Source organism: Podarcis raffonei, chromosome 2 (assembly GCF_027172205.1).
Source record: "Podarcis raffonei isolate rPodRaf1 chromosome 2, rPodRaf1.pri, whole genome shotgun sequence".
Classification (NCBI taxonomy): domain Eukaryota; kingdom Metazoa; phylum Chordata; class Lepidosauria; order Squamata; family Lacertidae; genus Podarcis; species Podarcis raffonei.
The window spans coordinates 51,368,464-51,392,464 of NC_070603.1; the positions used below are offsets into that span (position 1 = coordinate 51,368,464).

Sequence of the window (24,001 nt, forward strand, 5' to 3'; positions counted from 1 at the left end):
ACCAGGTGCCCCATTTCCCAAATTTACAGCTGTGCTGTTCACCATAAGAATATTTGCAAGGCATCCTGTGTGTGCAAGGCTCACACTGCTGTGTAAGCGAAAGGTCTCTAAAGAAGCTGGGGAGGACATGAATTCTGAATATATTGTGTGTATTATTGGAACTCTGATGTTGGGTAAGATTGAGGGCACAAGGAGAAGGGGACGACAGAGGATGAGATGGTTGGACAGTGTTATAGAAGCAACCAGCATGAGTTTGACCAAACTGCGGGAGGCAGTGGAAGACAGGAGTGCCTGGCGTGCTCTGGTCCATGGGGTCAAGAAGAGTTGGACACGACTAATCGACTTAACAACAAATTATTGGGAAGGGCCACAGCTCAGCCACAGAGCATTTGCTCTTCATGCAAAAGGCCCTTGGTCTAACCCCTACATCTCTGGGAGGGAGTGGAAGCATCCTGCTGAGCCACTTCCAGTCAGTGTGGACATTACTGAGCTAGAAAGACCAGTGGTCTGACTCTGAATAAGGAAGCTTCCTATTATTATCCATATTCAACCAGAATATCTGGCTGTTCAGGGCTGTCCCACATGACCATGAAAATGGGTTGTGATTTGGGTTGACAGGGCACAGGCAGAGTTGAGGTGTGTGAAGAGGGGGAGGTGAATACATTGCAATCCTAGGCATGTCTATTCAGAAACAAGTCCCCTTGCATTGAGTGGGACTTAGTCCCAAGTCAATATGCCTTCAACACAGGCTGATGTTTTTATCACAGCACCACAAGGGGAAGCCTTTGCAAAAGCATGGCAGAACCTCGGCCCACATTTGAAATGAATAAATCAAGATGGGCATGTGGCCAAAGAATACTATTGCTTCACTGCGTGCTCTCAATCTCTCTCTTGGTCTGCTTAGAGATCATGTTTTATGTATATGTTTTCAGTATGATCTTTATATGCATTCAGATGTCCAAATATCTGGTTGGATCCCATAAGGTCCAAGTGAAGTTATAGCGCATTAAGTGAAACTGAGGCACATTTAAGCTTTCATCATACTTTATGAAACAAGCAGCATGAAGTAGGTTAATTCAGTTAATATGATAAATAAGAGAAATTATTTTCTGCTGCTATGAGATACAGTTGTGCCTTGGAAGTCAAATGGAATCCGTTCTGGAAGCCCGTTCAACTTCCAAAACGTTCAGAAACTAAAGTGCGGCTTCTGATTGGCTGCAGGAAACTCCTGCAGCCAATCGGAAGCCGCGGAAGCCCCATCGGATGTTTGGCTTCCAAAAGAACATTCGAAAACCAGAACACTCACTTCTGGGTTTCGATCATTCAAGAGCCAATTTGTTTGGGAGCCAAGGTGTTTGAGATCCAAGGTATGACTGTATACAATCCATACTGCTTTAACAAATGCCTTTGCCGCAGGCTGAATTTCATGTATCTTTGTACCACACATGAAGGGCTCTAAAGGGTTCTTCCAGCATTTAAGGCATTGCTCTTATATGCTATGTTTTGCAGGATGCCCAGGTGCCCAGCCTTGTCTGCCTATGCCCTGGTCATCTGCCAAATCAAGGCTCTGCCAAAGGGACTGCAGCTTCCTCAGCAGAGCCGTCCAGAGTGAATCCTCACTCACCTCCAAGGCAGAGACCTCTTGGCCGTTGCGAAGGATGCGGAACGCAAAGGGGTGCTTGGGGCCCAGTCCTGGTGCCACCTCACAGCCCCGGAGGACGACGGCATTCACGTGGGTCCTTAAGTCCGTCCGGTCCTTGTGGAAATAGAGGGTGTTGCCTTTCAAACGACACCAGCGCTCCTTCCAGCACTGGTTAACCAGAACATTCAAGTAGCCTGCCAGGAGATGCACAAAGACATTTGATCAGAAATACAGCGACCATTATGGGATAAATAAAAGCCTAAATCTTGTGTTCTAGGAAACAAGGAAATGATGAGCTTAGGCATGACAGATTTCAAATCAGAAGATCAGTTCCAAGAGCCAAGCATTACTTTAGCTCAATGAGATGTTTGCCTGAATGAGTATCAGCCAAGTCACTTGGGTTGGGTGGAATCTAGACACACATAAAAACTGAAAATGCTCCCCCCCCCGCAAAAAAAGCATTTTAAAAAACACATTGAATTTTCCATATAGCACACCACCTCCATCTAGTGTTGCATTGTATATACTGTACTTAAAACACTCTTAAAATGTTTTATTTGCAGCTCTATAGCTGAGTCCTTGCACTGTGTTTTTTTTAGCATAAAATAGATTATGAATGCCAGTGCTCTTGTCTTTACCATAAAGTAGCTGATTCACTCCTATAAGTAAGAAAAGACAACTGCACAATCGAACAATTAAGATTAACTATCGGATATGGGGGTGGGCAACATATTTGGAGTGGCGGACTTTGCACTCTCTAATTTCAGAGGCACCCTATACAATGCTAAAAGTCGGCATCCCCCCCCACCTCTCACGCTCCGTTCTGCAGTATTGTTGTTGCATCCCCTGCAGTGTGGTATTGTATGACATAACACAGTGCAATCGGAAACTGGGACAAGGGAGCCCAACTGGACCCTTCTTAAGGCACCAGCTAATGAATGGTTTGCATTTGAACTGCCCTCCTGCTCCAGTACAAACCACAGCATGGGATGTCTTCCTCCGTAGAGGATGTCTGGGTGTCCTCAGGGGATGGTTTCTTCTTGGAGAAGCTGATTATTCTGGTGATTTTCCTCCCGGCTGCTCGACTTACAGAGCCTTTCAAGTCTGCCAAGCCACTTTTTTTGCCTTTCCCTACAGGGAGAAGAAGCAGAGCTTAAAACAAGACATGGTGTATCTGACCAAAACAAAGAAACTGTGAGGTAACTAAAGGTCTGTTCTCCCCGACCTCATACCTTCAGAACACACACACTCTCTCTTTCTCTCTCTCATCATAACAGATTGTAAAATGTCATGAAGAGGCTAAGGGAGGTCAGGTGAAGGGGTAAATATGAAAAACACTAACTGGTCTGAAATACAGCTAGAACCTACAGGCTAGAATATTCCCTTATGGGTATTAAGAGCCGACTGAACATAGCGGCAACACAGAGCAAATTCAGAAACAGAGTGCTTTAACCTTCATAATACCATTTTTACAGAACTAGCATGTGCAACATTACTCACTAGTCCCAAAGAAAAGTGCAGGGCGACTGACCTAGCAATTCTGGCACAATGGTAACTCTGCTCCCACCCAATGGGAACAGCAAAAGGGGTCATTGTTACACAAGATGGAACCTGGGTTTGGGTTTTTTAAGCCCAGGATCTATTTGTTACATTTATCTCTCACCCGTTTTCCAAGGAGCTGAGGGCAGCATTTAAGGCCTTTCCCACTTCACAACAACCCTGTGAGGTAGGTTGGGCTGAGATGCACAGACCTGTGTGCACTGTGGTCAAGCAGGGACTTAAACCCAGGTCTCTCAGGAGCTCTAGTCCAAGTGCTGCGTTTCTTGCTGCCTCAACCAAAAGCAACACCTGGCTCATAGGGGAAGGGGAAAGTAACCAGGGACTCACCTTGCTCATGGGCCTCTCTCCGAGCCATGGAAGAGCCGTTCTCTGCCGTTGCCACACTGTCCGAGTCAGATGTCTGTTTGTCTTGAGATGACCTCTGGGCAAAGGAGATTTTTGTTGTGAGCATAGCAGGGGAAAAAGCGTTAAACTCACAATCCCTTGGCTGCTCAGGCCCCCTATAACAGCTAAAGAAAAACTGTGCACACTGATTGTATTCATTCATGAACATCACCCCTACTTCGGCTCCGAGCGAAAAGCTACCTTGTCATGGTCCACCTTGCAGGTAAGCAGAGGAGATGTAAGAACTTCTGTTCCACTCAGTCCTCCTCCACTGGGGCTGCTCACTTCCTTTATCACCTGCAGGGGGAGAGGGTTGAGTATCAAAACAACGGAAACACTGGTAGCCCATCAGCTGCAACTGAAAGCTCACTTTGCTGCAAACCATCCAGCTATGGCTTCTCAGAAACAATGGTGCCACCGAGTCTCAGTTACCTGACAGAAGGGAAACAGTAGATTCCAGTACTGAAAACTAGCAGTCAAAGGGCCAAACTGGACTCCAGCAAGCTATTCTATCGGCCCCTTGGTGAGACTACCAAATTTTTAATCAAGGGTATGGGAAAATGTTTGCCCATTGTGCGTCTTGTAAGCAGTGCTATTTTTCTAGAAAAAGAGGTGCCAAAACTGAGTTCTGGCTGGGGGAAAAAGTCCTTCTCATAAGGAAATGGATAGAAAATATGTCCAATCTGGGAGAGAGAGAATTATACGCCAACCTTAACTATTCATCTCTCTCTGGGATTTTTTTAATGCAAGAAAGGGGCCTCTGAGAATACAGAAGCAGGGTATTATCCCTGACCTAAATAAAGCCAGTTTTTGTATTTTGTCCTAATTTAACTCAAGGCTCATTAGCTTCCAAGACAGTTTACTGGCTGGTTGTCAATGACTGTTGCTCTTCCTATCTCTGGTTTCTGTAACATTTCAGCCATGGATGTTGACACAAGATTTCCCAAGGAAACCCAAGTGAAGACTGGGGGTACAGGAAGGCAGACTCTCTTTTATTTCTTCCAACAGACCCACTTCCCACCTTTCACCTTCAGCAATAGGTTGTCTTCAGGCTTCAGAACAGGTCTGGGTGAATTAAATTCATCTGCTCAGGTATTCTCATTTCAGAGACTGCAATTTCTCAGCTGCAAGTGGGGTTTAGCAAGCACACCAGAGTGCCTATTGGATCAGTGCCAACAGAGTATTCACATTTCTGAGGAAGGGAGGACCTGAAGAGTCGCATCCCAGGCCAGCGGGGTGGAAGTGCTTTGAGCCAGTGAGTGATATGGAGCAAGGGCAAAGACAGAGAAGTTCTAAAAACAACCAGTACAGGGAGGAATAGACGGTTTTAATAAATGCTGAGGTTCCTGACAGTACTCATGCCAAAGTACACTTGCTCTGCCAAGACGGAAAAGAAATTGAACCACAAAATGCACAAGACCTTTTCAATCCCTGGACTCAGAATGCCATTATAATAAACTACCTAGCCTGCATGTTACATTGTGCTTCCTTCGGTTTAACCTCCAACATCCAAGCATCAATCCCAAAAAGAGAACCTGGAAAGGTGCGGGCAGCAGGGACGTGTGTCAAATTGAAAGAGTCGCCATTTATGCCGCAAAGCTGAGCTGGAGGGGTTAAATCTATGTGTCTTTCATGGAGATCACCTGCTGGTATCCATGGCAGAGAGCCATTAGAAAGAACAAGCATGGGGCTATCATGATGTTGTTTTAAACCACTAGCATCTGTTAGCTAGAAATTGCCACTACACTGTGTCCAGATGTCAATGGACTCCAGCTCCCATCATCTCCAACCAGCCAGGGATGATGGGAGTTGTAGTCAACTGGAAGGCCACAGGTTTGGGGGCGGGCAAGGGGAGGGAAGAGAAAGCGCAACTGTGAAAGCCAAGTATCAGTGATGCAGCATACACATGTGCACGCACGCACACACAAGCCCTCTCCCACTCTATGTTTTGGATAGGCAGGAATAGTAGCTTCTCTGAGACACTACCATCAAGAACAGACATAGGCAATCTCAGCCCTCCAGATGTTTTGAGACTACAATTCCCATCATCCCTGACCACTGGTCCTGTTAGCTAGGGATCATGGGAGTTGTACTGAGGGCTGAGGTTGGCTATGCCTGATCAAGAAGCACTGAAACCGCCACCTTTATCAGACCCTGCCGTCAGGCAGAATTGGTGATGTCATCTCGCAGAGCTTCCTACTGAATCTGCAGTGCTTCAGAACAAAGGCAGGAAAGCGTGGGGGTGGGCGGGCATGTGTGAATCAAAACAGCCCCTTTCCTGCAGCCCTGCAGTTCCAGACTATAGGAAGGGGGTGTCAGGGTCTGCCCTGCTGGCTGGCTATTTCTCTCCTGCAGCCATGCAGGGGTGATAAGAAGCTGAGTAGGAAAGCCCCCTCCTCCCCACTGGAGAGATAACAAGTGCTTTTCCCACAGGGCCTGATACACTTGACCAGATCTACAGTGGTCAGGGCAGGAGGGCTGTTCACATGGACGGGCATTAGTTGGCATTTGTGTTTTGATGGAGCACAGAAAGAGGGGGGTGTTTCTTTTTTAATTGGGTGTGTGTGGAATTGAGCTCTCCTGCTGTTGAGGGAAGTACCTTCAGCCACTCCTCGGCCTGCTCTTTGCTCTGCACGGCCAGCACCAGGGCCTCAGCGCCCGGCAGGGAGAAGCGCAGCTCGTGCTTCTTGCGACGCCCGTCCTTCGGCACGTAGACAACGTTGCAAACGCTCAGTGGCACCTCAAGGTGTGGCTGCCGATGCTTGGAGCTTTTGTAACACTAATGTTAAAGAAAAGAAAAAGCACAATGTTCATCACTCTTTCCAAGCTGGGTCTTTTTCTTGTACTTTTCATGGCTGCTCTCGGCACAGATAAGAAGCAGTGGGAGGGCCCCATGTCATTGTGGGGAGGAGGAGGTGCACAAAAGGAAAGAAGAGAAATGCTTGGAAACCCCCATACTGTGCCTTAGAATTGTGGATTTTTTATGACCAGAACAAAAAACAGAAGTGCTGAAATCTTACCAGTCTCAAAGAAACAGTCCCCTTGCCCCACTTAATTTTGGGTCATTACATACAGATATATGTCCTGTTGCCCTAATGAGTTAAAGTGGGCGGGGAATCAGGAAAACCTTTTTCCAAAGGTTTGATAGGAATCAGAGTAGCGGGGGGGGGGGGTGCTTAACGCTTCCCCCACGCCACATAATCATTTGAAAATGTCAGGTGAAGAAAGGGTTGAACTCTCCCCTTCCTCGTGGTGCTTTTCAAATTCCCAATAAAACTTTCAGAGAATGAACTTCAACTGGAGCATCATGCCTGGGTTTTTCACCACCACCTTAAAGAAGGGCCACACTGGGCTTGGCATATAAATCTGCAACAAATCTATGAATACTGTTAGTTATGGACCAAGGACAAAGGATGTGTAAAAAACCAAAAACTGTGACATACACAGTGCACCATATCATTGACTTGGCCAGCAAAGGAAACTATGCAGCTATGTAGATCTGCTGACTAGTCCTTCCTTTTTCATCAAAGTTGCCAACTCTACCAGTCAGTGCCAGAGCCCAAGGAGAGTGGGCCTTCCCAGCCATGCTCATGCATGCAAAGTGAACTGATTTGCCAGGCATCTTTGGCTCATTAGCAGGACTCTCCAACTTTTCTCCCCCAAACCTTTACTGCTTTCCTGCATGTGGCCAGGTGCTCCACAAGCCACCAACTCACCAGGAGTTTGTTGTCCTTGATGACCGTCAGCTGCTTGGCCCATTGCCCAAAGCGCTTCTTCCGCAACAAGAAAGCACATATCCTGCAGTCCTTCACCAGGTTCATGGAAGCTTCCTCTGACGGCCATTGGTGTGTCAGTCTCTGACCTTTCCCATCCTCTTCCTCCTCATCGTAGGACTCATAGGAGCTGCTCATGGCATCAGAGTCATTGTCTACAAGGAAGCAGAGAGCCCTTAATCACCCAAGGTACCATGCCGACACCATCAACCTCCTATATGTGGATGCCATCGCTCCTTCAGCTGGAAGCTTTGCAAGAGGAGGCACTTTCTGGAACACATAGGGTTCTGCATTTCCTTTGGCTTCTTTCCAAGCCTGCCTATGACACTGACAGGCTGTTCCAACTCCCAAGCTAGCATTCATGGATCTCAATAGGGCAACTATATCACCGCTGAGTTCTTACAAGGCATATTAAATTGCAGAGATGCAGTTTGTTGTCCTACGTTCTACCTCCACTGGAGCCAGTTTCTCATGAACTACATAGGCACAAGCTTGCTATCATGCCTCAAATACTCTGAAGTCTATTTCTTCTCCTTACAAACTATGTTCTGAATTTACTAAAGATTGGGCTTTCTACTGCATTTTCCAAGTTACTTTGTTTTTGGTGGTGGTGGAGAAGGTACTTATAAATGCATTGTGTTTCAGGTCACAGTAAATATACCAGTTCATATTATTTCTGTAATCTAAAGCTCAATGCAGTGATAGCCATTCTTTACATTTCCTGCAAATTAAGATAAACCCTGACTGAGGCAATTTTAGTGGGCTGTGGGAAAGGCTTTCACTATTATGCAGACTCTAGAAAATCCCAAAGCTTTCTGTGAGGTGGAGCTTCATTGGGAGTAGCAGCTTTTTAAAAACTGGGCATGCTTTTTCATAACGAGTAAGTGCTGCAAATATCAGATCCATTGGTCCAGCGTGGTCCCTGAGGCACCCTAACCCCAGCGGTAATATTTAAAGAGCAAGTTTCTACACTGCAAGGTTGCAGGCAACAGTTCCTAAACAGGAATAGAGTGTGCCTACCACTTATGCACGGACTTGGTTTCAGGATCCACGTGCCACAGCAAAATTGCACAAAATCAGGAATACCCATCCCAGAATTATCCCCTGCAAGGCAGAGAGGGCTGCTTATCAGGATGTGGGAAGGTTGCAGGGGGTCCCTTAAATCTTCCCAGGGTCCTCCTGCAACCTTCCCAGCCCCCATGCTTACTGAGCTTTGGGAAGGCAGTGAGAGAGCTCCAGCAGCATTCCAGAGCCCTTGCGCCTCCTTCCCAAAGCCAAAGACCCTGCTTACCTGGCTTTGGGAAGGTGGTGTGAGGGGCTCTCCCAAAGCTCAGTAAGTGAGGAAAATCTGCTGGGTGCATGGGGGGGGGAATTAATAAATGGACAGTGGAGAATGGTGGGTTTTCCTAGCTCTCAATTTATTTATCTCCCCCCTCCCCATCTGTGTAAGGTTGCGATCATGTAAGTAAAGCAAGCGCAAGTTGTGGGCTTACCGTATTGAAAGTTGTATGCACCAAACCTATGCATATAACCTGCAACACTGCCTCTAGCAGTCCACATTAATGGACAATTTGCTCAGCCTTACCATAGGTCAGTGTGTGTGTGTGTGTGTGTGTGTGTGTGTGATCTTTTTCATCCAGAGGGCCACATTCTCTCACGGGCAACCTTTTGGGGACCACACACCAGTGGTGGACAGGGCCAGAGGCACTGTCCAATGTGGAGCCACACTGAAGTCAGAGGTTCCTACACCTTTGACTTCCTGCACTCTTCCCCATTCACAGAGCCAAGGGCTTAGGCCAAGTGTCCCATTCCATCTGTGGCTACACAACACATGTCTTTGCAGCACTACTTACAAGAGTTTTTCTGTTCTCCATTTATTCTGGTGAGGGGGTAGTTGCTATCTGCATCTTCGTAATACCCATCCTCTATGGAGTTGGGGGGACTGGAACTATCTGTAGAAGAAGCAGATGACATGTTAGACCACTGCATGAACACACACACAGCTCACCCACACTTCTGTTTGTCCGGTGCTTTATTCTGTTTGCCCTGTGATTTCTAGGCACAGGTCCAAGAGAGTTTTATTTTATCCCACCACTTTCCCTGGGAAAACCCGCTGTTGACTGCTGAATCAGAAAACCTGATGGATGTTTGTTCCGACTCAGTGTTAAACAGCAGGTTTTCCTGGGGGAAGTGGTGAGATAAAAGAAATACTTCTTGGACCTGTGCCTCAAAATCATGGGACAAATGCAAGTGTGGATGAGCCCCAGAGGTATCCACAGTGTCTGTTCCCCCTGTGGCACAAAGGCTGTGAGGAAGGTTTTATTGGAAGGCAGTGCTGAAATAAGCTGATCAACTTTGAGAAGGTTACACAGGACAGCCTTTACCACTAATGAAGATAGGAAAAAAGCAGGCAATGGGATTAGGGGGCAACAGGACTCTGAGGGGAAAAACTGGAAGCAGTGTCCGTGGCTCTCCTCCGCCATTTCCCAAATGACCACCAGACACCAGAACCCCACCCAGAGAAGAAGGGGCATCACGTACGGGGTGCTGAATGATACATTTAATGGCTTCTGCTTGGAAAAAGTGCTCTGCTGCCTGACATGCGCTCCAACACGTATCCCTCATCCACACACAGGGCGAATGAGAATGAGTTCTAGTCCCTTAAGTCTGGTTTTTCCTTACATCCCACTGGGGCACAAAACACTCCCAAAGAAAGAACTTCCCTCCCCTCCCCGCCAGAACATTGCCTTCTTGTTTTCTTCTGGACTTTGCCAGGGGCAATTTTTCTCTCAGAGTCCTGCATGGCAGGCCTCACCCATTCCTGACATTGCTGGTGGCTTTGATGCCATGAGGCACACAAGAAATCTCCTAATTTTCTGTCCCGCCTTGGGAGCATAACTCAGGGCCCAGTGCAGTGGCGGGTCTACATTTTGTGGACCCTGAAGCTTGAACTGTTATGGGGGCTCATTTGCAACCAGCAACAAGGTCTGGGTAACCACTGCTATCTTCTTTAATGGGGTTGTTCCACCACAGATCCCCACACCTTTACAACATATGTGGGATTGCTGAAATATATGCAGCAAAAAGTTAATTCATTTGAGTCATGCAGCTCAAAAATTGGGTCTACTAGACCCAAAGCTTTTCAGTAAGGTGGACTAAAGTCGCTTCTGGGGGCCCTCCAGGATGAGAAATCCTGAAGCTTCATTAGTTTCATAGTCGATCTGCCCCAGGCTCAGTCTTCTATCAGAGGCAAGGGAAACAAGAGCAGGTGCTAAGTTGATTTCTCTGCTTTTCTCTAACCTAACAGGCGGAGAGAGAGATTGCTCAGGCCTTTCACATTCCTGCCACTCAGGGTTTAGTGACACATTTTCCAGGCAAGTCTGAGCAAACAACTGCTTGTGACATCTGAGAGTCTGGGGGTGGAGAGGGCAGGGAAGCAGGAAAAGGGAGTGTGACAGCCCGGCCCCCCTCCCCAGCGCCATTTCCCTCCCTGGGGCCTATAAATTATAAGCCTGTCACTTGTCAGACACCTGGGAGGAGCCTTTGTTTTCCTAGGTCGATATGGGAGTGCCAGCACACAAAGCCATGCCAGGACCCAGACAGCTGGCTGGCTTTCTCTCTCTCTCTCTCCAGCTCCCAATTAGACTTACTGTGGGATGTGATGTACTCAGGGGCTTTGCCTGGGCCCAGTGGCAGGGCTTCCTCATAATAATCTTCCGGAGGAGGAGTGGTGGGCAATGGTGGAGGTGGCTCCCCAGATACCTGTGAGAGGGAAGAGGTAGCATGGATGACCTGGAGAGGTCTGTGGTGTTATAAATCTGGCAACTGGGTATGCCCATGCAGTCCAGTATTCTGTTCTCACACAGACAAATCGGGTGCTTATGGGAATCCCACAAGCAGAACCCAAGTGCTGCAGCGCTCTCCTCTTGTGATTCCTAACAGATGGTATTTGTGAGGCACACTGCCTCTAATAGCGAGGGTGGAACACAGCCTTGTCCTCCCCAAAGCACAGCCTTCACTGTGGCTCTTTGTGATGGGTCTGTCTGTGACTCAAAGCAGGGACAGGCTTGCACAATCTGCTCTGCATTTTACTGGAATCCCAAGATCTACCGACTTGAGCCAGGTGCCAAAGACATGCAGAGTTAGAATGAGCAGCTGCTGAGAAGGGGGATCTGTTTTTAGTATCAAAACTGAGCTGAGCACAACATGCTTCTACGCAAACACCCGTTCCCAGTTACCCTGAGCTTACTTCATTTCAGCAGTCTATTTGAGGGAATGGGAGTCATTTTGTTGTTAAATAACTGAAAGTCAGAAATCCTTGCTGATCTATTGGAAATTATATATTTTGTGTTTTTATTTTGTGAATCACCCTGAGATCATCAGATGAAGGGAGGTATACAAATTTAATAAATAAGTAAAATAAAAACATCACCAGGTGTTTCTGGTGCTACCTTCTGCCTATTCCTGACTTAAGAGCACTGAACTGGGAGCACAGGAATATAATTATGGATTGTATTCAACATTAGCCATAATTGTAATAGGTGCACTGAAATTACCAGACATGACTAAACCCATTGATTTCAATGGGTTTACTCCGAGTAGCACTTTGTTGGAAACAACCCTATGCGTGGCTTGCTTTCAGAGAACCACTCCCATTCGGACAACGGATGGGCAACTTCTGTGTTTCTCCGCCACCTCCTCTCTCCCAGACATGGCAAATTGCCACCAAGTCTTCTCTTAGACTGGAGACAGACAATTCTCTTTTAAAAAAAAGTTAGAAGTGGTTTGACAGAGGCTGCCCTCCTCATCGTGCAGTTGTTGCACAGACACACTTCTTTTGTCCCACTATTGCTTCTGGCCAAACAGGTTTGTTTAAAACAATACAAGATGCTGACAAATCTGTTCCTCGGAGGCAAGAGTGGGATGAGGGAACATACCACAAGTAGCAATGCCTCTTTCAAATTGCCTTCAGCTCTCCAGAAAAACAACAAGAAGAAAACTTCTTGTTGGTCTCCAGCCTCACCTTGTGTCCTCCAGTGACTGCACCCAGGTCTCAATGTAGATCAGGTGCATTTCTGAAAGGGGATGGGCAAAGATCAAATGCACAGCTAGGATTTTTATCCATTGAATGCATATGGGAGGAGAAGATGGCACAAAAATGTAAGTCTCCCTTCCTTACTGATCTGTTCCTGCTAACCGCAGCACTGGAAACAACATTAGGAAAACTGAAATGAATGTCAACACAGCTTTCCTCCATGGTAAGCTGTATTTTGCAGAACCTTAGCAAGGTGTTCTTTGTAGTTCCCCTCCAGATATCAAGTGCTCCGCCATAACCAGTCACAGTATCATTAGAGCCTAAAGTGGAATAGGTTAGCGGTAGAGCATATGATTTGCATGCAAAATATTTCAAATTCACTCTCCAGCACCTACAGGCAGGACTGGAAAAGTTTTCCTGACCTAAAACCCTGGAGAACTTCAGCCTGTTAGGGCCACAGATATATTGAACAAGATGGACAAATGGTCTGACTCTGTATGAGGCAGCTTCCTAGGTTCAGCAGTGGAAAACTGAGGGTTGCAAGGACTTACCGTTTTAGCAGGCTGGCTCCTTGAAAGTTCCAAGTTAATGCCTTCTTTCACCTCCCCATCATCCTCTTGCATGTCCTGAAGATTGCCTAGGTTGCAGTCTGGTAGGAAGGTTGGAAGACAGTCACTGAGCAATGCTGCCATCAAACCTCACATGCAATCTCTGTGTTGCATTACAGAGCCCCTATGGACATCCCTCCCTCCCTCCCTCCCTCCCTCCCACTGCCCGAAGGAATTACAGATGCTTACATCTGCGCCCACAATGGTACAGGGCAGTGGAATTGTTTATCCCCTTGCTCCTGAACCACTATGGGGTATGGGGAAAATTAGAAGGTTTGGGGAGGGACCCAAAGAGGGGACAAGGTCAAGGAGAAAGTGTTAAGTCAGGAAGAACAGCCACATTCTGGGATGAGGTTTATACAATTGTGCAGTTGACCACTCTACCCTGATGCTCTGTCTATCTAGGCATTTTGGGGAATTATAATTTGAGGGTCCTAGAATGGGTGCGACCTACTTAGCTAAAACTAGCTGCCAATGGAGGATTTCCTTCCATTGGAATTATTAGCTTCCAATGAGTGATTGATTTTATGAAGAGTTAAAACTATTCCCTGCCTGCTGCTAATGACCCCACCCACCCCATGGCTGTTATCCCCCCTTTTTAAGTGCATGTTAAATGTAAGGATAGATTTAATGCCAACCACTTATTAATATATTTTGTGAAATTTTCACAGATATCTTCTTAATAGACATGTTGCAAAATATGTCTGCACAAGCCCCCAGGTTGCTGAATACTAAGGTGATATTGAATCACAGGTATCTTTGAATTCAAGAACAGCTGATAACCAGAGAGGGATGGTAGGGCCCCTTCAACTGCAAAGGATTAGCTTTTTACTCATGGGTCCTTCTCTGTTCTTCATGGATTTCTCCTGCAAGGATTGTTAGGAGGAAAGCACCTTGTGTTTAGGGAATCATGCAAAGAACAGGACACTGCCAAGGGCCACAGACTTCTTGTGCCGGGCTTGGACTTGTAACCAGCTAATCCAGACAGCTGTGGGCCAAACAGGCATAAAAGGCAGGGAAGCTCTGGGCAAGCAGCAGTAGGTTGGAGCAGTTCACTGTACATACCAAACCCTTCAAAGAGTGACTCCACAAAGCTTGTGCCATTATGCAAGGTCGCTGTATTCACGTACATGTAGCTCATTTCCTTCCCTGCAAAGTCAGAAAGGATATTGCCATCAACAGGAATGATTGCATCAGACCATGAGCTAAACCAGTGGGAACTCGTGCTTCGAGGAATCCTTCCTAGATCAGCATGTCTGGCATGGAATTTTTGCATGTCACGGAGGATTCTGAGAAGTGTTCTAAGGCACATTCGGTTCATGCAAGGTGCCTATTGGGTCTCACCATTGATCTGCATGAAACTGGAAAGATCTTTGCACATATCAACATTCTTTTACAGCTGCACCTTTTTAGGGAGACAGTCAGAAGCAGCAAGATTGAAACCTTCCAGGAAAGCTCTCATCTCAGTAGAGATCTTCTCATGGAGGAAGCCCAGTAAGCTTCCAAGGAACGCCAAGTTACTCCAGAACAGTTTGAAAACCACTGCTGTGGGCTTAGAGGCAAAACGCCAATGATGCAGAAATGCAGGTTCTCAACCCCTTCCTGTTAAACTGGGTCTGACTCACAAAAAACAAAAGTAGTTTTGGGCTGCATTCATACTATACCTTTAAAGCACATTCTTTCCCTCAAAGAATTCTGGGCACTGTAGTTTACCCCTCACAGAGCTACAATTGTCAGCAACCCTTAACAGACTACTGTGCCCAGAATTCTTTGAGGAGAAAAATGTTCTTAAGATGTGCTTTTGTATGTATCCAGCCTTAGTTCAACGCCAAATTCACCAGAACAAAAACAGAGGTTTTTTTGATTGAATTTACCAACCACATCTTACACGCTCTGTAGCACTATCTCATGCCACATGAATTTTGCACTTCTTTTCCCAGCTCAGTGAAAGTGATTGGCTTCCCCTCAAAGCAGCTATTAACATCCTGAACTTTAGCCAACCTAAATTGGTAGTGCTTTTAGAGAGAGAGAGAGAGAGAGAGAGAGAGAGAGAATAGGGGTGGGGATTATTTCCCACCCGCACATGAAGATTCAGAAACAAAAGAGGAAATAACTGTTGTCTGAGAAGCGCAAAGCAAAATGGAGAAGCCATCCTCTTCTTTCAGACCTGACTACCCCACAGAATCATTGTGTTCTGGGTCTTGCAGAGAGGATAATTGAGAGACTTCCCAAGAAGAGAATACAAGCCTTTGGCTCTTCCCATGGAAATCTCATCTCTCAGCAGAAATCAGCCAGCAGGAAGGCTACTGGAAACACACATTTCCACAGGAAACACAGGGCAATTCCTGTCCAGCTACAGCGTGGCCAAATATCACTATTCACATTGCCTGCAGGCTTAAGAGCTACAGGTGCCTGCTGAACTGACATACATACACCCACTCCATGTGGCACTTGTTAGGTACCCCCACCCCATCTCCTGGGGATGGAATTTATTCAGTGGCTTCCTTAAAGGTAAATGTGCTACAGCTGCCTTAGAAGATAAGGAACACTAAAAAGTCAAGGTGGGGACATTTCAATCTTCAGAAGCCTGCCATTTCACCTGCCCTGCACAGTGAGCTATCACAAATATTGAGAAAGTTTAGGTGAATCCATAGAGCGCAAATAAATCAAAGAACACAATGCTCAGCTCTTGCCAGCTATTGTTTAATGCCTATTTTTCTCTGCTCCTTAAGGTCAGCTGGAGGACTCCTTCTCAATGGAACGCTCCACCAGAGGGAGTCACATACCTCTAGCAATAAAAGGACAAAGTACAGCAGCGTTATGAAGAATGACTATGGGACACACAGCAGATGTGACGCGGGTGACCCAGGAGCTGCTGTGGAGGACAGCAGGTGCAGGAAGCATGAAACAAGGGTAAAGTGCAGAAAAAAGAAAAACTGCTTTAGTTTGGAGATGGGGGGGTGTAGTTTCTCTTTCTCTCTTTGCTTGTTTATATCAGGTGTGGGGAACCTGTGGCGCTCCAGGTATCACACGACTCCAACTTGCATCAGCCCCAGCCCAACTGGCCAATGGTCAGGGAAGATGGGAGTGATAGCCCAACAACATCCAGAGGACCAGAGAATCCCCACTCCAGGTTTATATAAAGGAGGCACAATGGCATGTGGGTTCCACCTGTGAAAATGCAGAGTCTACATATGGCACATCCTCAGCTCACTTTATAGGGCCAAACCAAATGAGCTGTGGGAGATCAATGAAAAGGCTGTTACTATTATTTTTTTAAACAAAACATAAAAACTACTCATTGATGTGGGCAGAGGCAATTTGGATCAAAACTGTGGCGCTGGGGGAATAGGGTTTAATCTACACCTGCCCCATCCCAATGCTGATTCCCTGGAGGTAGACTGCTCATTCCTCCAAAGCTGCCATTTACTTCATGAGGAAAAACACACACATGCTCTTTTGTTTTGTATTTATTGCAACTGCTGTCCAGTAGCAGCTGGGGAAGATCTTAATTGCCCCTAAACCAGCATCTCCTTCCATGCTAAGAGAAAGTCTTCAGGTCATTTTTCATGAATAAGTACGAGATGACACAGCCTTAACTTTTTTGCCTCTTTAGAAGCCCTTCAGATCCTGACGGCAGGGACATTTTTTTTAAAAAAGGGCAAGAAACAGGCCTTGCTGGCTATACAACTTGTGGCTGTCGCTACTGGAGTCAAATCAACCGGGACAATTTTTGAGGTCCACCCTTGTCATTCCCTCACACTGAAAGAGAGGAGCCCTGCACAAACAAAAGCATGTGCAGGCATGTCAGTAGCCAGGGACGTGCCACAATGCAGCAGGCGGAGATGTGTAATGTACCTTAAGGTTGCCTCAGCCTGAGAAATCACACAAAGAACAAATAAAGGAAGAAAAGGGGTCAGCCTGATGGGCAGGGGTGAGAGATGGCAGCAAGGGCTTTCTGACCTGCAGGGGGCTGCAGCTTCTGCAAGATATTTGAGACGGCTGTTTTCTTCTCCATTGTGGTGGAGCTCAAGTATTCGTGGTCCAAGAGCTTGAGCAGTACGTTGAGCTCAGGGAGGAGCTGATCCAAAACTGTGGGCAGAAAAGGAGAGAATCGAATTAGGATAGGGATCACCAGCTCAGCACCCATGGGCCCCAGCGTGCCCACACGTTCCACCTATAGCACCCGGAAAAGATCTCAGTAATTATCCATTAAAAAATCCACCAAGCACAAGAAGCAGTTTGCTCTTCCTATTTGCACTGCCTTCTCCCACACTGAACATGGCTCCTTAAACATGCCAATTCATTAGATGCCAGGATTGGACAACCCTCCCTCCCTTCTGTTGTGAACAGAGGAGCAGTGGCAAAAAGCTTCTCTCTGTAAGTGAGTGCGGTAGTGTAGAAGTTCATTTTCCATTGATGGTGGTCTGACAGGGAGCACACACACATGATGTTGTGTTCCTGTTTCTTTTTCTGCTCCCTTAGATGTGGCAGTCATTTTGTGTTATATGCTACCATTTTGTGACTAGTAACCGCAGCACGCTCTCAAAATTCCAAAGGTGCCTACTGGCTCCAAAGGGTTGGCAAACTCCAAGTTAGATTCCTGCTGTTTCCATCAGCACCATATGGAATATAAAAGATGGGCCGGATCAAGTGTACCAAGGTGAGCAGGGAGAGGGAGAAGCGACAAATTCCATGATACTTGGGAAGAGAATTGTCAGTTCCTCATGGCCTCCTCACCTGGCGAAGGTGCCTGCCTTTAGCACACTGAGAGAGGCTACAACCAAAGCACTTCCTACTCCTTTTCCACAGGGCGTTCTCTCATTCTCTTTCTTTTATTCCATCTGCTTCAGTCAACCTTATTCTGATTTTGCCCTTTGTCAGGCAGCGAAGAGGGACCTGGGTTGCTGGATGAACAGAGCATGAGGTGCAGCCACTGCAGCCTTACTCAGCTCATATCAAAATATGGATACTATCTCCAGAAAAGGATCTTATATCAAATATAAACAATGGTGGGCAGGGGGGACAAGATCAGAGATGGACTTTTTTAAAAAAGCAACTGAACATACACAGCAATTAAATGTTTAGAAACACTGGTCTGATAGAGATCCCCAACCACCTGATTTTCAGAGGCCCTCCACCCAATGTTAGTATGTCAACACTCTGGCCTATGTTAGGTGACCACAAGTACTAGTACCGTTACTACCATTAGTACCATTAATGTAGTAATGATTCTGTTTGGGATGTGGAATGCTAGGGGCAAAACACCTCCCAACGACAAAACAAGATATTTGCTGTGCTGGTGGAGGGTGCTTTAAAGAGGTAAACGCTCACTTTAATCTCAACACAAGAAGCTTCCATTTGGTGAGGCAGGGATATAATTTTATTCTGATGAATTATGGGGCTATCACCTCAAGGTAGGTGCATATGAAGAGGTGCCTCAGGTCTCCCTATTTTCATGGAAGGGTCACTCCCATACACACTGAGGTAAAATGCCTCATCAGAGCAGTCACCACAGCCTGAGAGCCCTGCTTTTGCATGCTTTGTACAAGCTAGCTCTCCTCAAGGATCGCATTTACATGCTCTAATCTCAAGAGCCAGCCCCTGAATGTAGGATGGGGGAAAGTAATCTCCCAAAGATAATTCTGCAAGACTGCCAAGCTCCATGCAGAGGCACATTTTCTTGTGCTGCCCTCTTCACTGCTCTGACAACTTGCATCCTTTAATTATCACGTTCCTTTTAAAAGGCTCTTCCAAATAATGTTCCCTGGCTCAATGATGACTGACTATGCACTCAGCCAGGGCTCACTTGCTCTTCTGAACATCCCGTGGGAACAACATGCAAACTACAGCACACAGCACAGTTAACCCAAAATTAAACAGCACCGTTTTATAAATGTTTTGCAGCGGCGGGGGAGGGAAGCAGTTTCAGACAAAGAATAAAATGAGGCTACAATTAAATTTCTTAAACAGCTCAGCTTGTTTTAACTTGACACCCAGCTGCACACGAGGGTGTTGTTTAAGAGAAGTCACCTCATCCTCAGAAAGTGGTATAAAGTGCATCTCTCCCATCATAGTTAAGAAATACCTTTCCACTTTTAAAAGTCAGCCTTTTGATGGGGAATCAGCTTGTTTGGGAAGGCTGCTGAATTCAGGCAATAACATTCCAAAAGAGAAAACGGTCACCATCTGCAATACAGACAGCAACTGCTATGAAAAGGAGGGCTTTGTATACAGTGTATTCTGCCTGAGTCAAGAAAACCAATGGCTTGCATAAAATGTACCAATGAAGCAGACTATTTGCTTCTGCCAGTCAAAGAATCAAGGGGTTGCAGGCCACTAAAGCCCTTGTCAGTGGAAATTTTGGCATCTCAAGCCTAACTTCGCAATTCCAAAGGGCCAAAAACTTAAACATAAAAACAAAACAGAGAGTCCCAGGATGCTGAACATTCACTGAGTAATAACAGGATTGGGGTTGTCCTTTCCATTGCAGGCAGTGGCGTAGCGTGGGGGGTGCAGAGGGGGCCGGCCGCACCGGGCGCAACATCGGGGGGGGGGCGTTCGCACTCGCAGCTCTCTGCCCCTACCTGGCTCACTCACTCTCTCTCGCTGCAGTGCTGGCTGTGCGAATCCGATCCGAGCCGCCGGGTCGCCGCCCACTGTGGAGGGGGTGGGTGCCAGGCGTGCGGTGCGGAAAGAGAGCGAGGGACTATCTGGGGGAGGGACAGTGCAGCGGCCGCCCAGCGCAGCGCTGAGCGCGGGAGAGAACCACACCAGACCAGCCCAGGCAGCAGCAAGAAGAAGCTGGCAGCGGCGGCAGGTTAGGGGTTAGGGGGCGCAAATTACTTGCCTTGCCCCGGGTTAGGGGGCGCAAATTACTTGCCTTGCCCCGGGTGCTGACAACCCACGCTATGCCACTGATTGCAGGTTCCTATATGTGATTCCTCAAGGCTCCAAATTCTGCATGGAATGCAAGCAGATGATAACAATGATGGTAATAATAGACATTTGGATAGCACCAAAACCCTTCATTTGCACCATCTATTTGTAATCCTCACAAGAACCCTGAAAGGTAAGTTATTGTTGCAGAAGGGTGGGGTGAGGAAGTAAGCTGAGATCAAGTTGCTTGCTTGTGAGTGCAGAGCAGAGATTCAAACTTCTTGATTCATAGCTAAGTCTGTTTACCACTGCACTGCATCACTACCCCAGGGAAGAAGCTACTGAGGAAGGAGCTGGGTAATTTCTCCAGAGCACAATCTCTCATGCCAACAGGACGCTCTTCTCAGTGTCTTTTGTCTCCTCACATCCCCAACACTATTCAGACTGATGGTGTTACATATATTATCTACTGCAATGCAATCTACTAAGCAGCTGGCTCATTGCCTAATGAACTCTTAATGCATTATGAGGCCCTCCACTTCTGAATATTTGAATAGCTCGGCAGCAAGATACTCATCTGTTTCTTTGAGATTATTTGAACAGCACCATGCACTATCCAGATGCTTGTGATACCAAACGCTTCACAAATTAGCTAAATAGATTCCTAGCAAACTCGCTGAAGACAAGTACGCAGCGAAATGAGTCCAGAAGAGAAGAAATGCCAGAGTCGGGAGAGGCAGCATAATTTTTCAGGGATACAGAACTGGTTTCAGAGACACTTGTTATATTATTCAAAGGGGAGAATCTTACAACACTGGCCTGCATTTATGCATGTTCTTCTCACACACTCCCAACTTGCACATTCCATCCCATTGTTATTTTCTTAATGCAGAAAATAGATGCTAATCTTGATAAGCCTTTTTTGCCATTTTAATTTAAAAAGCAATTTTGCAATCCATGGTTGTGGTCACGCTGACCCTTCTTCACTTAAATAAAACCTTCATTTTAAAAAAGATGCTCTCACAGGCATCTTCATCAAGGGTTTATCCACACTTTTTCTTGTCCCGCTGCTTCCCCCCTAGGAAAGCCGGTCTTTAGTGCTCAGTTGGAGGAAGAGCAATTGCCATTTGCTCTGATCTGTCGCTAAGGAGTGGGTTTTCCCTTGGAAAGGAGCAGGGCAAGTGGAAAACCGCATTCTAGGCACAGCACAAGCAGAAGTGTGGACAGGCCCTAAGAGATGCCCCATTTCCCTAATTCTGCTCTCTTTGGTTCTTGTTGTCCAAGGCATTAAGGCAATGATACATTCAGTATTCTTAGAACAGGTGGGCTGATGCAGACTTAAGGCTCAAGCATCACACACTATTCCACACCAGAGATCCACAAGCAGGCAACTGTTTGCTGACTGCCAGAGGAAAAAGACAGACATATGTCCTCTTTTTTTTTTTTTTTACAAAAAGGTGGCACTGTGGGTTAAACTACAGAGCCTAGGACTTGCTGATTAGAAGGTCGGCGGTTCAAATCCCTGAGACGGGGTGAGCTCCCGTTGCTCGGTCCCTGCTCCTGCCAACCTAGCAGTTCGAAAGCACGTCAAAGTGCAAGTAGATAAATAGGTACCGCTCTGGCGGGAAGGTAAACGGTGTTTCTGTGCGCTGCTCTGGTTTGCCAGAAGCGGCTTAGTCATGCTGGCCACATGACCCGGAAGCTGTATGCCGGCTCCCTCGGCCAATAAAGCGAGATGAGCGCCGCAACCCCAGAGTCGGCCATGACTGGACCTAATGCTCAGGGGTACCTTTACCTAAAGAAGACAGGGTGCATATCCCATCTTATGGGATTGCAACATGCATTTTATGAAGCAAGAATTGTTACAAAATTGGGGCATCACTCAGCCAAAATGAGTGATTTCAACATGGGAGAGCCACAAACATGCTTAACATGGGTGGAGTTTAATGGGACTTAGAAGTGCTTGATTTAGGCTGAGTGGAAGTGGGAGCATTACACTTTCTTCGAATAATTTATTCCTCATCCCTGGACCACTCCACCGAGCCTTTATTTCTATCCAGCACAGGAGGCAAATGCTTGGTTTTAATTCCTGATGGCTAGCAGGTGCTTGGATTTAGTTAAAAAGAAGAACAAGAGAAAACTGCACCAAGCCATTAGGCAAGATCACTCACTCAGGTTTCTCTAAAATCTTCCAACCTCCAGGCCCACAAAGCACAGAGCAAACCCTTTGGAGTTGGATGATATATCCTGATAATCTATCTTTATCCCCTTCTTCAGTGTCATTACGAGGATACTGGAAGTGCACAGCCCCAAGGCTTCCTGTAAGCCAAGATTCATAATTTATAACATGCATTTGCCATAAAGAGGATGTGATGCGGTCCTAATTGCAACCAAGGGCCTACTGAGTGTCCCAGGGGACAACAGAAGCCATTGTTCTACCATGGGGGGTGGGGGACAGGGTTAGTATGTATTATAGGATGGAGAGCATCTCCAAACACTCTGGGATACACTGTGGCCACAAGTCAGGGATAAGCAGTTGCCACAGAACTTCCTGGCACATCCCAAAAACTGTCTGGATACACAAGCCCCCTTTTTATATTTGAGGGCACTTTCATGAGGAAAGATTGCTTGTCACATAAAGCCTTGGCCTTACCCAGATATCCAGTCATTCAGGTCTAAGCAATGCACCGCTGCTCCTATGTGCAAAACCGTCCAAGTGAGAATTTGATAAGTAGCACAGATGGCAGTCCTCTAATTGAATTCCTTTGTTGAAGTTCAATTTGAAGACAAAGAACTATAAGTAGGGAGATCAGGGGCCCTGAAGTTGGCCATCAATAGTTAGCAGCTGGCCAGCTGATTGAGCAGCCAAATAAGTCACTACCTTCCCCTCAATGGAGAAATGTATTGTAGTTCTATTTAAGTTATAGTAATTTATTTCTACACTTGCATCTATAGAAATAAGTTAGCAAATGCAATTTTTGTGCAAATCAGAGTCCTCCTTTGTCATCATTTTTGGATGATGGATTTTGTTTATTTCCTTTTTTTGCAATGGGTATGTGGTCAGTCAGCTTGCAGCTGGAAGCTGAACAGAGGTTGAGTCCATACCCTGGCAGCCATCTGCTGAGGAAGAGGTCCTTCATTTCAGCGCTATAGTTAGCATGCAGAGATTCTGCATCAGTAACAAGCATGAGCCACAGAAGCTTTGCTGTGAGTCACAATCTGACTCAGGTAGCTTCCCCGCAAAGCTCCAGGTTTTTATAAGGCAAATTCTTGCCACAGGGAGCAAGCTCTCAGCAGCATTGGCCGCAAGGTGAATTCCAAAGTGCTGACTGATGGGGATGGCGAGTAAGGTGGGTTGTTCAGACACACAGTGCACATACAAACATCAGAAGAACAAAAGAACTTCAGTCCTCTTGTGAATATATGTCTTGTGAGCGGCAAGTGAACCCACACCCTGCAAAACTATTCACCCATGTTGTGCTGCATAGCTTTCCATTATCCTCAAGGAGAGCACAACACAGGCCTTTTCATAATGGAGCCCACGTGTATTTCCCAGAGTGTGGACTGTCTTGGGAGGTAAAAACAGACCCTGGAACACATTTGGGGGAACAGCGACCCCTATGAAACAGCTGGACTCATTTTGTTCAAGGACAATGCACATGCCTCCCTCTCTTTTGGTCTGCCTCCCTCTTCATTATTTTAGCACATATTTTTGTGTAATCCCAAATAGTCAAGAGCCTTTCCCATCTCATTCCTGAGCAAAGTCTAAAACAGAAAGCCTTGATGGAATTTGGGATCGCAAACTGCTAAATGCTAGGGGTGGTCTTCTACTAAGGAGTTCTGTCAGTGCAAGAATTTCTGCTTCCACAATGGGACTGTTCCCCCTCCTCAGCCTGCACCCTCCCCAAAGGTGCTCCAGAGGAATAGGAGAATCCCTGGAACACATTTAGGGGGCACATGGGGAAGGGGAGGACAGAAGGAAACTGTTCCATTGTGCAAAGAGAAATCCCTGTGCTGGTGGAACGTTCACCATAGCACTGTGTTGGATTCCACCCTACATGCTAAAAGGGAATCATTTATTATTACTCAGTATTCCTGCCCCCCTACCTCTATGCTAGGC

The 24,001-nt window shown here is 46.5% G+C and overlaps 1 protein-coding gene across 2 annotated transcripts in view; it reads right to left on the reverse strand.

Annotated features, from left to right (window-relative positions):
• The window catches only part of AFAP1L1 (actin filament associated protein 1 like 1), a 69,164-nt gene that overhangs the window by 8,751 nt on the left and 36,412 nt on the right, over nt 1-24,001 (reverse strand). The window contains exons 2-12 of one of the 2 annotated variants that reach the window (XM_053376585.1): nt 16,966-17,094; nt 14,068-14,151; nt 12,946-13,043; nt 11,010-11,121; nt 9,213-9,311; nt 7,303-7,514; nt 6,186-6,365; nt 3,788-3,883; nt 3,530-3,623; nt 2,621-2,773; nt 1,625-1,836 (exon numbers count right to left, since the gene is read on the reverse strand). In XM_053376585.1, the coding sequence (XP_053232560.1) occupies nt 1,625-1,836; nt 2,621-2,773; nt 3,530-3,623; nt 3,788-3,883; nt 6,186-6,365; nt 7,303-7,514; nt 9,213-9,311; nt 11,010-11,121; nt 12,946-13,043; nt 14,068-14,151; nt 16,966-17,094 (1,469 nt within the window). The remainder of the gene's footprint in view (nt 1-1,624; nt 1,837-2,620; nt 2,774-3,529; nt 3,624-3,787; nt 3,884-6,185; nt 6,366-7,302; nt 7,515-9,212; nt 9,312-11,009; nt 11,122-12,945; nt 13,044-14,067; nt 14,152-16,965; nt 17,095-24,001) is intronic. The other variant, XM_053376588.1, reaches the window with a different exon arrangement.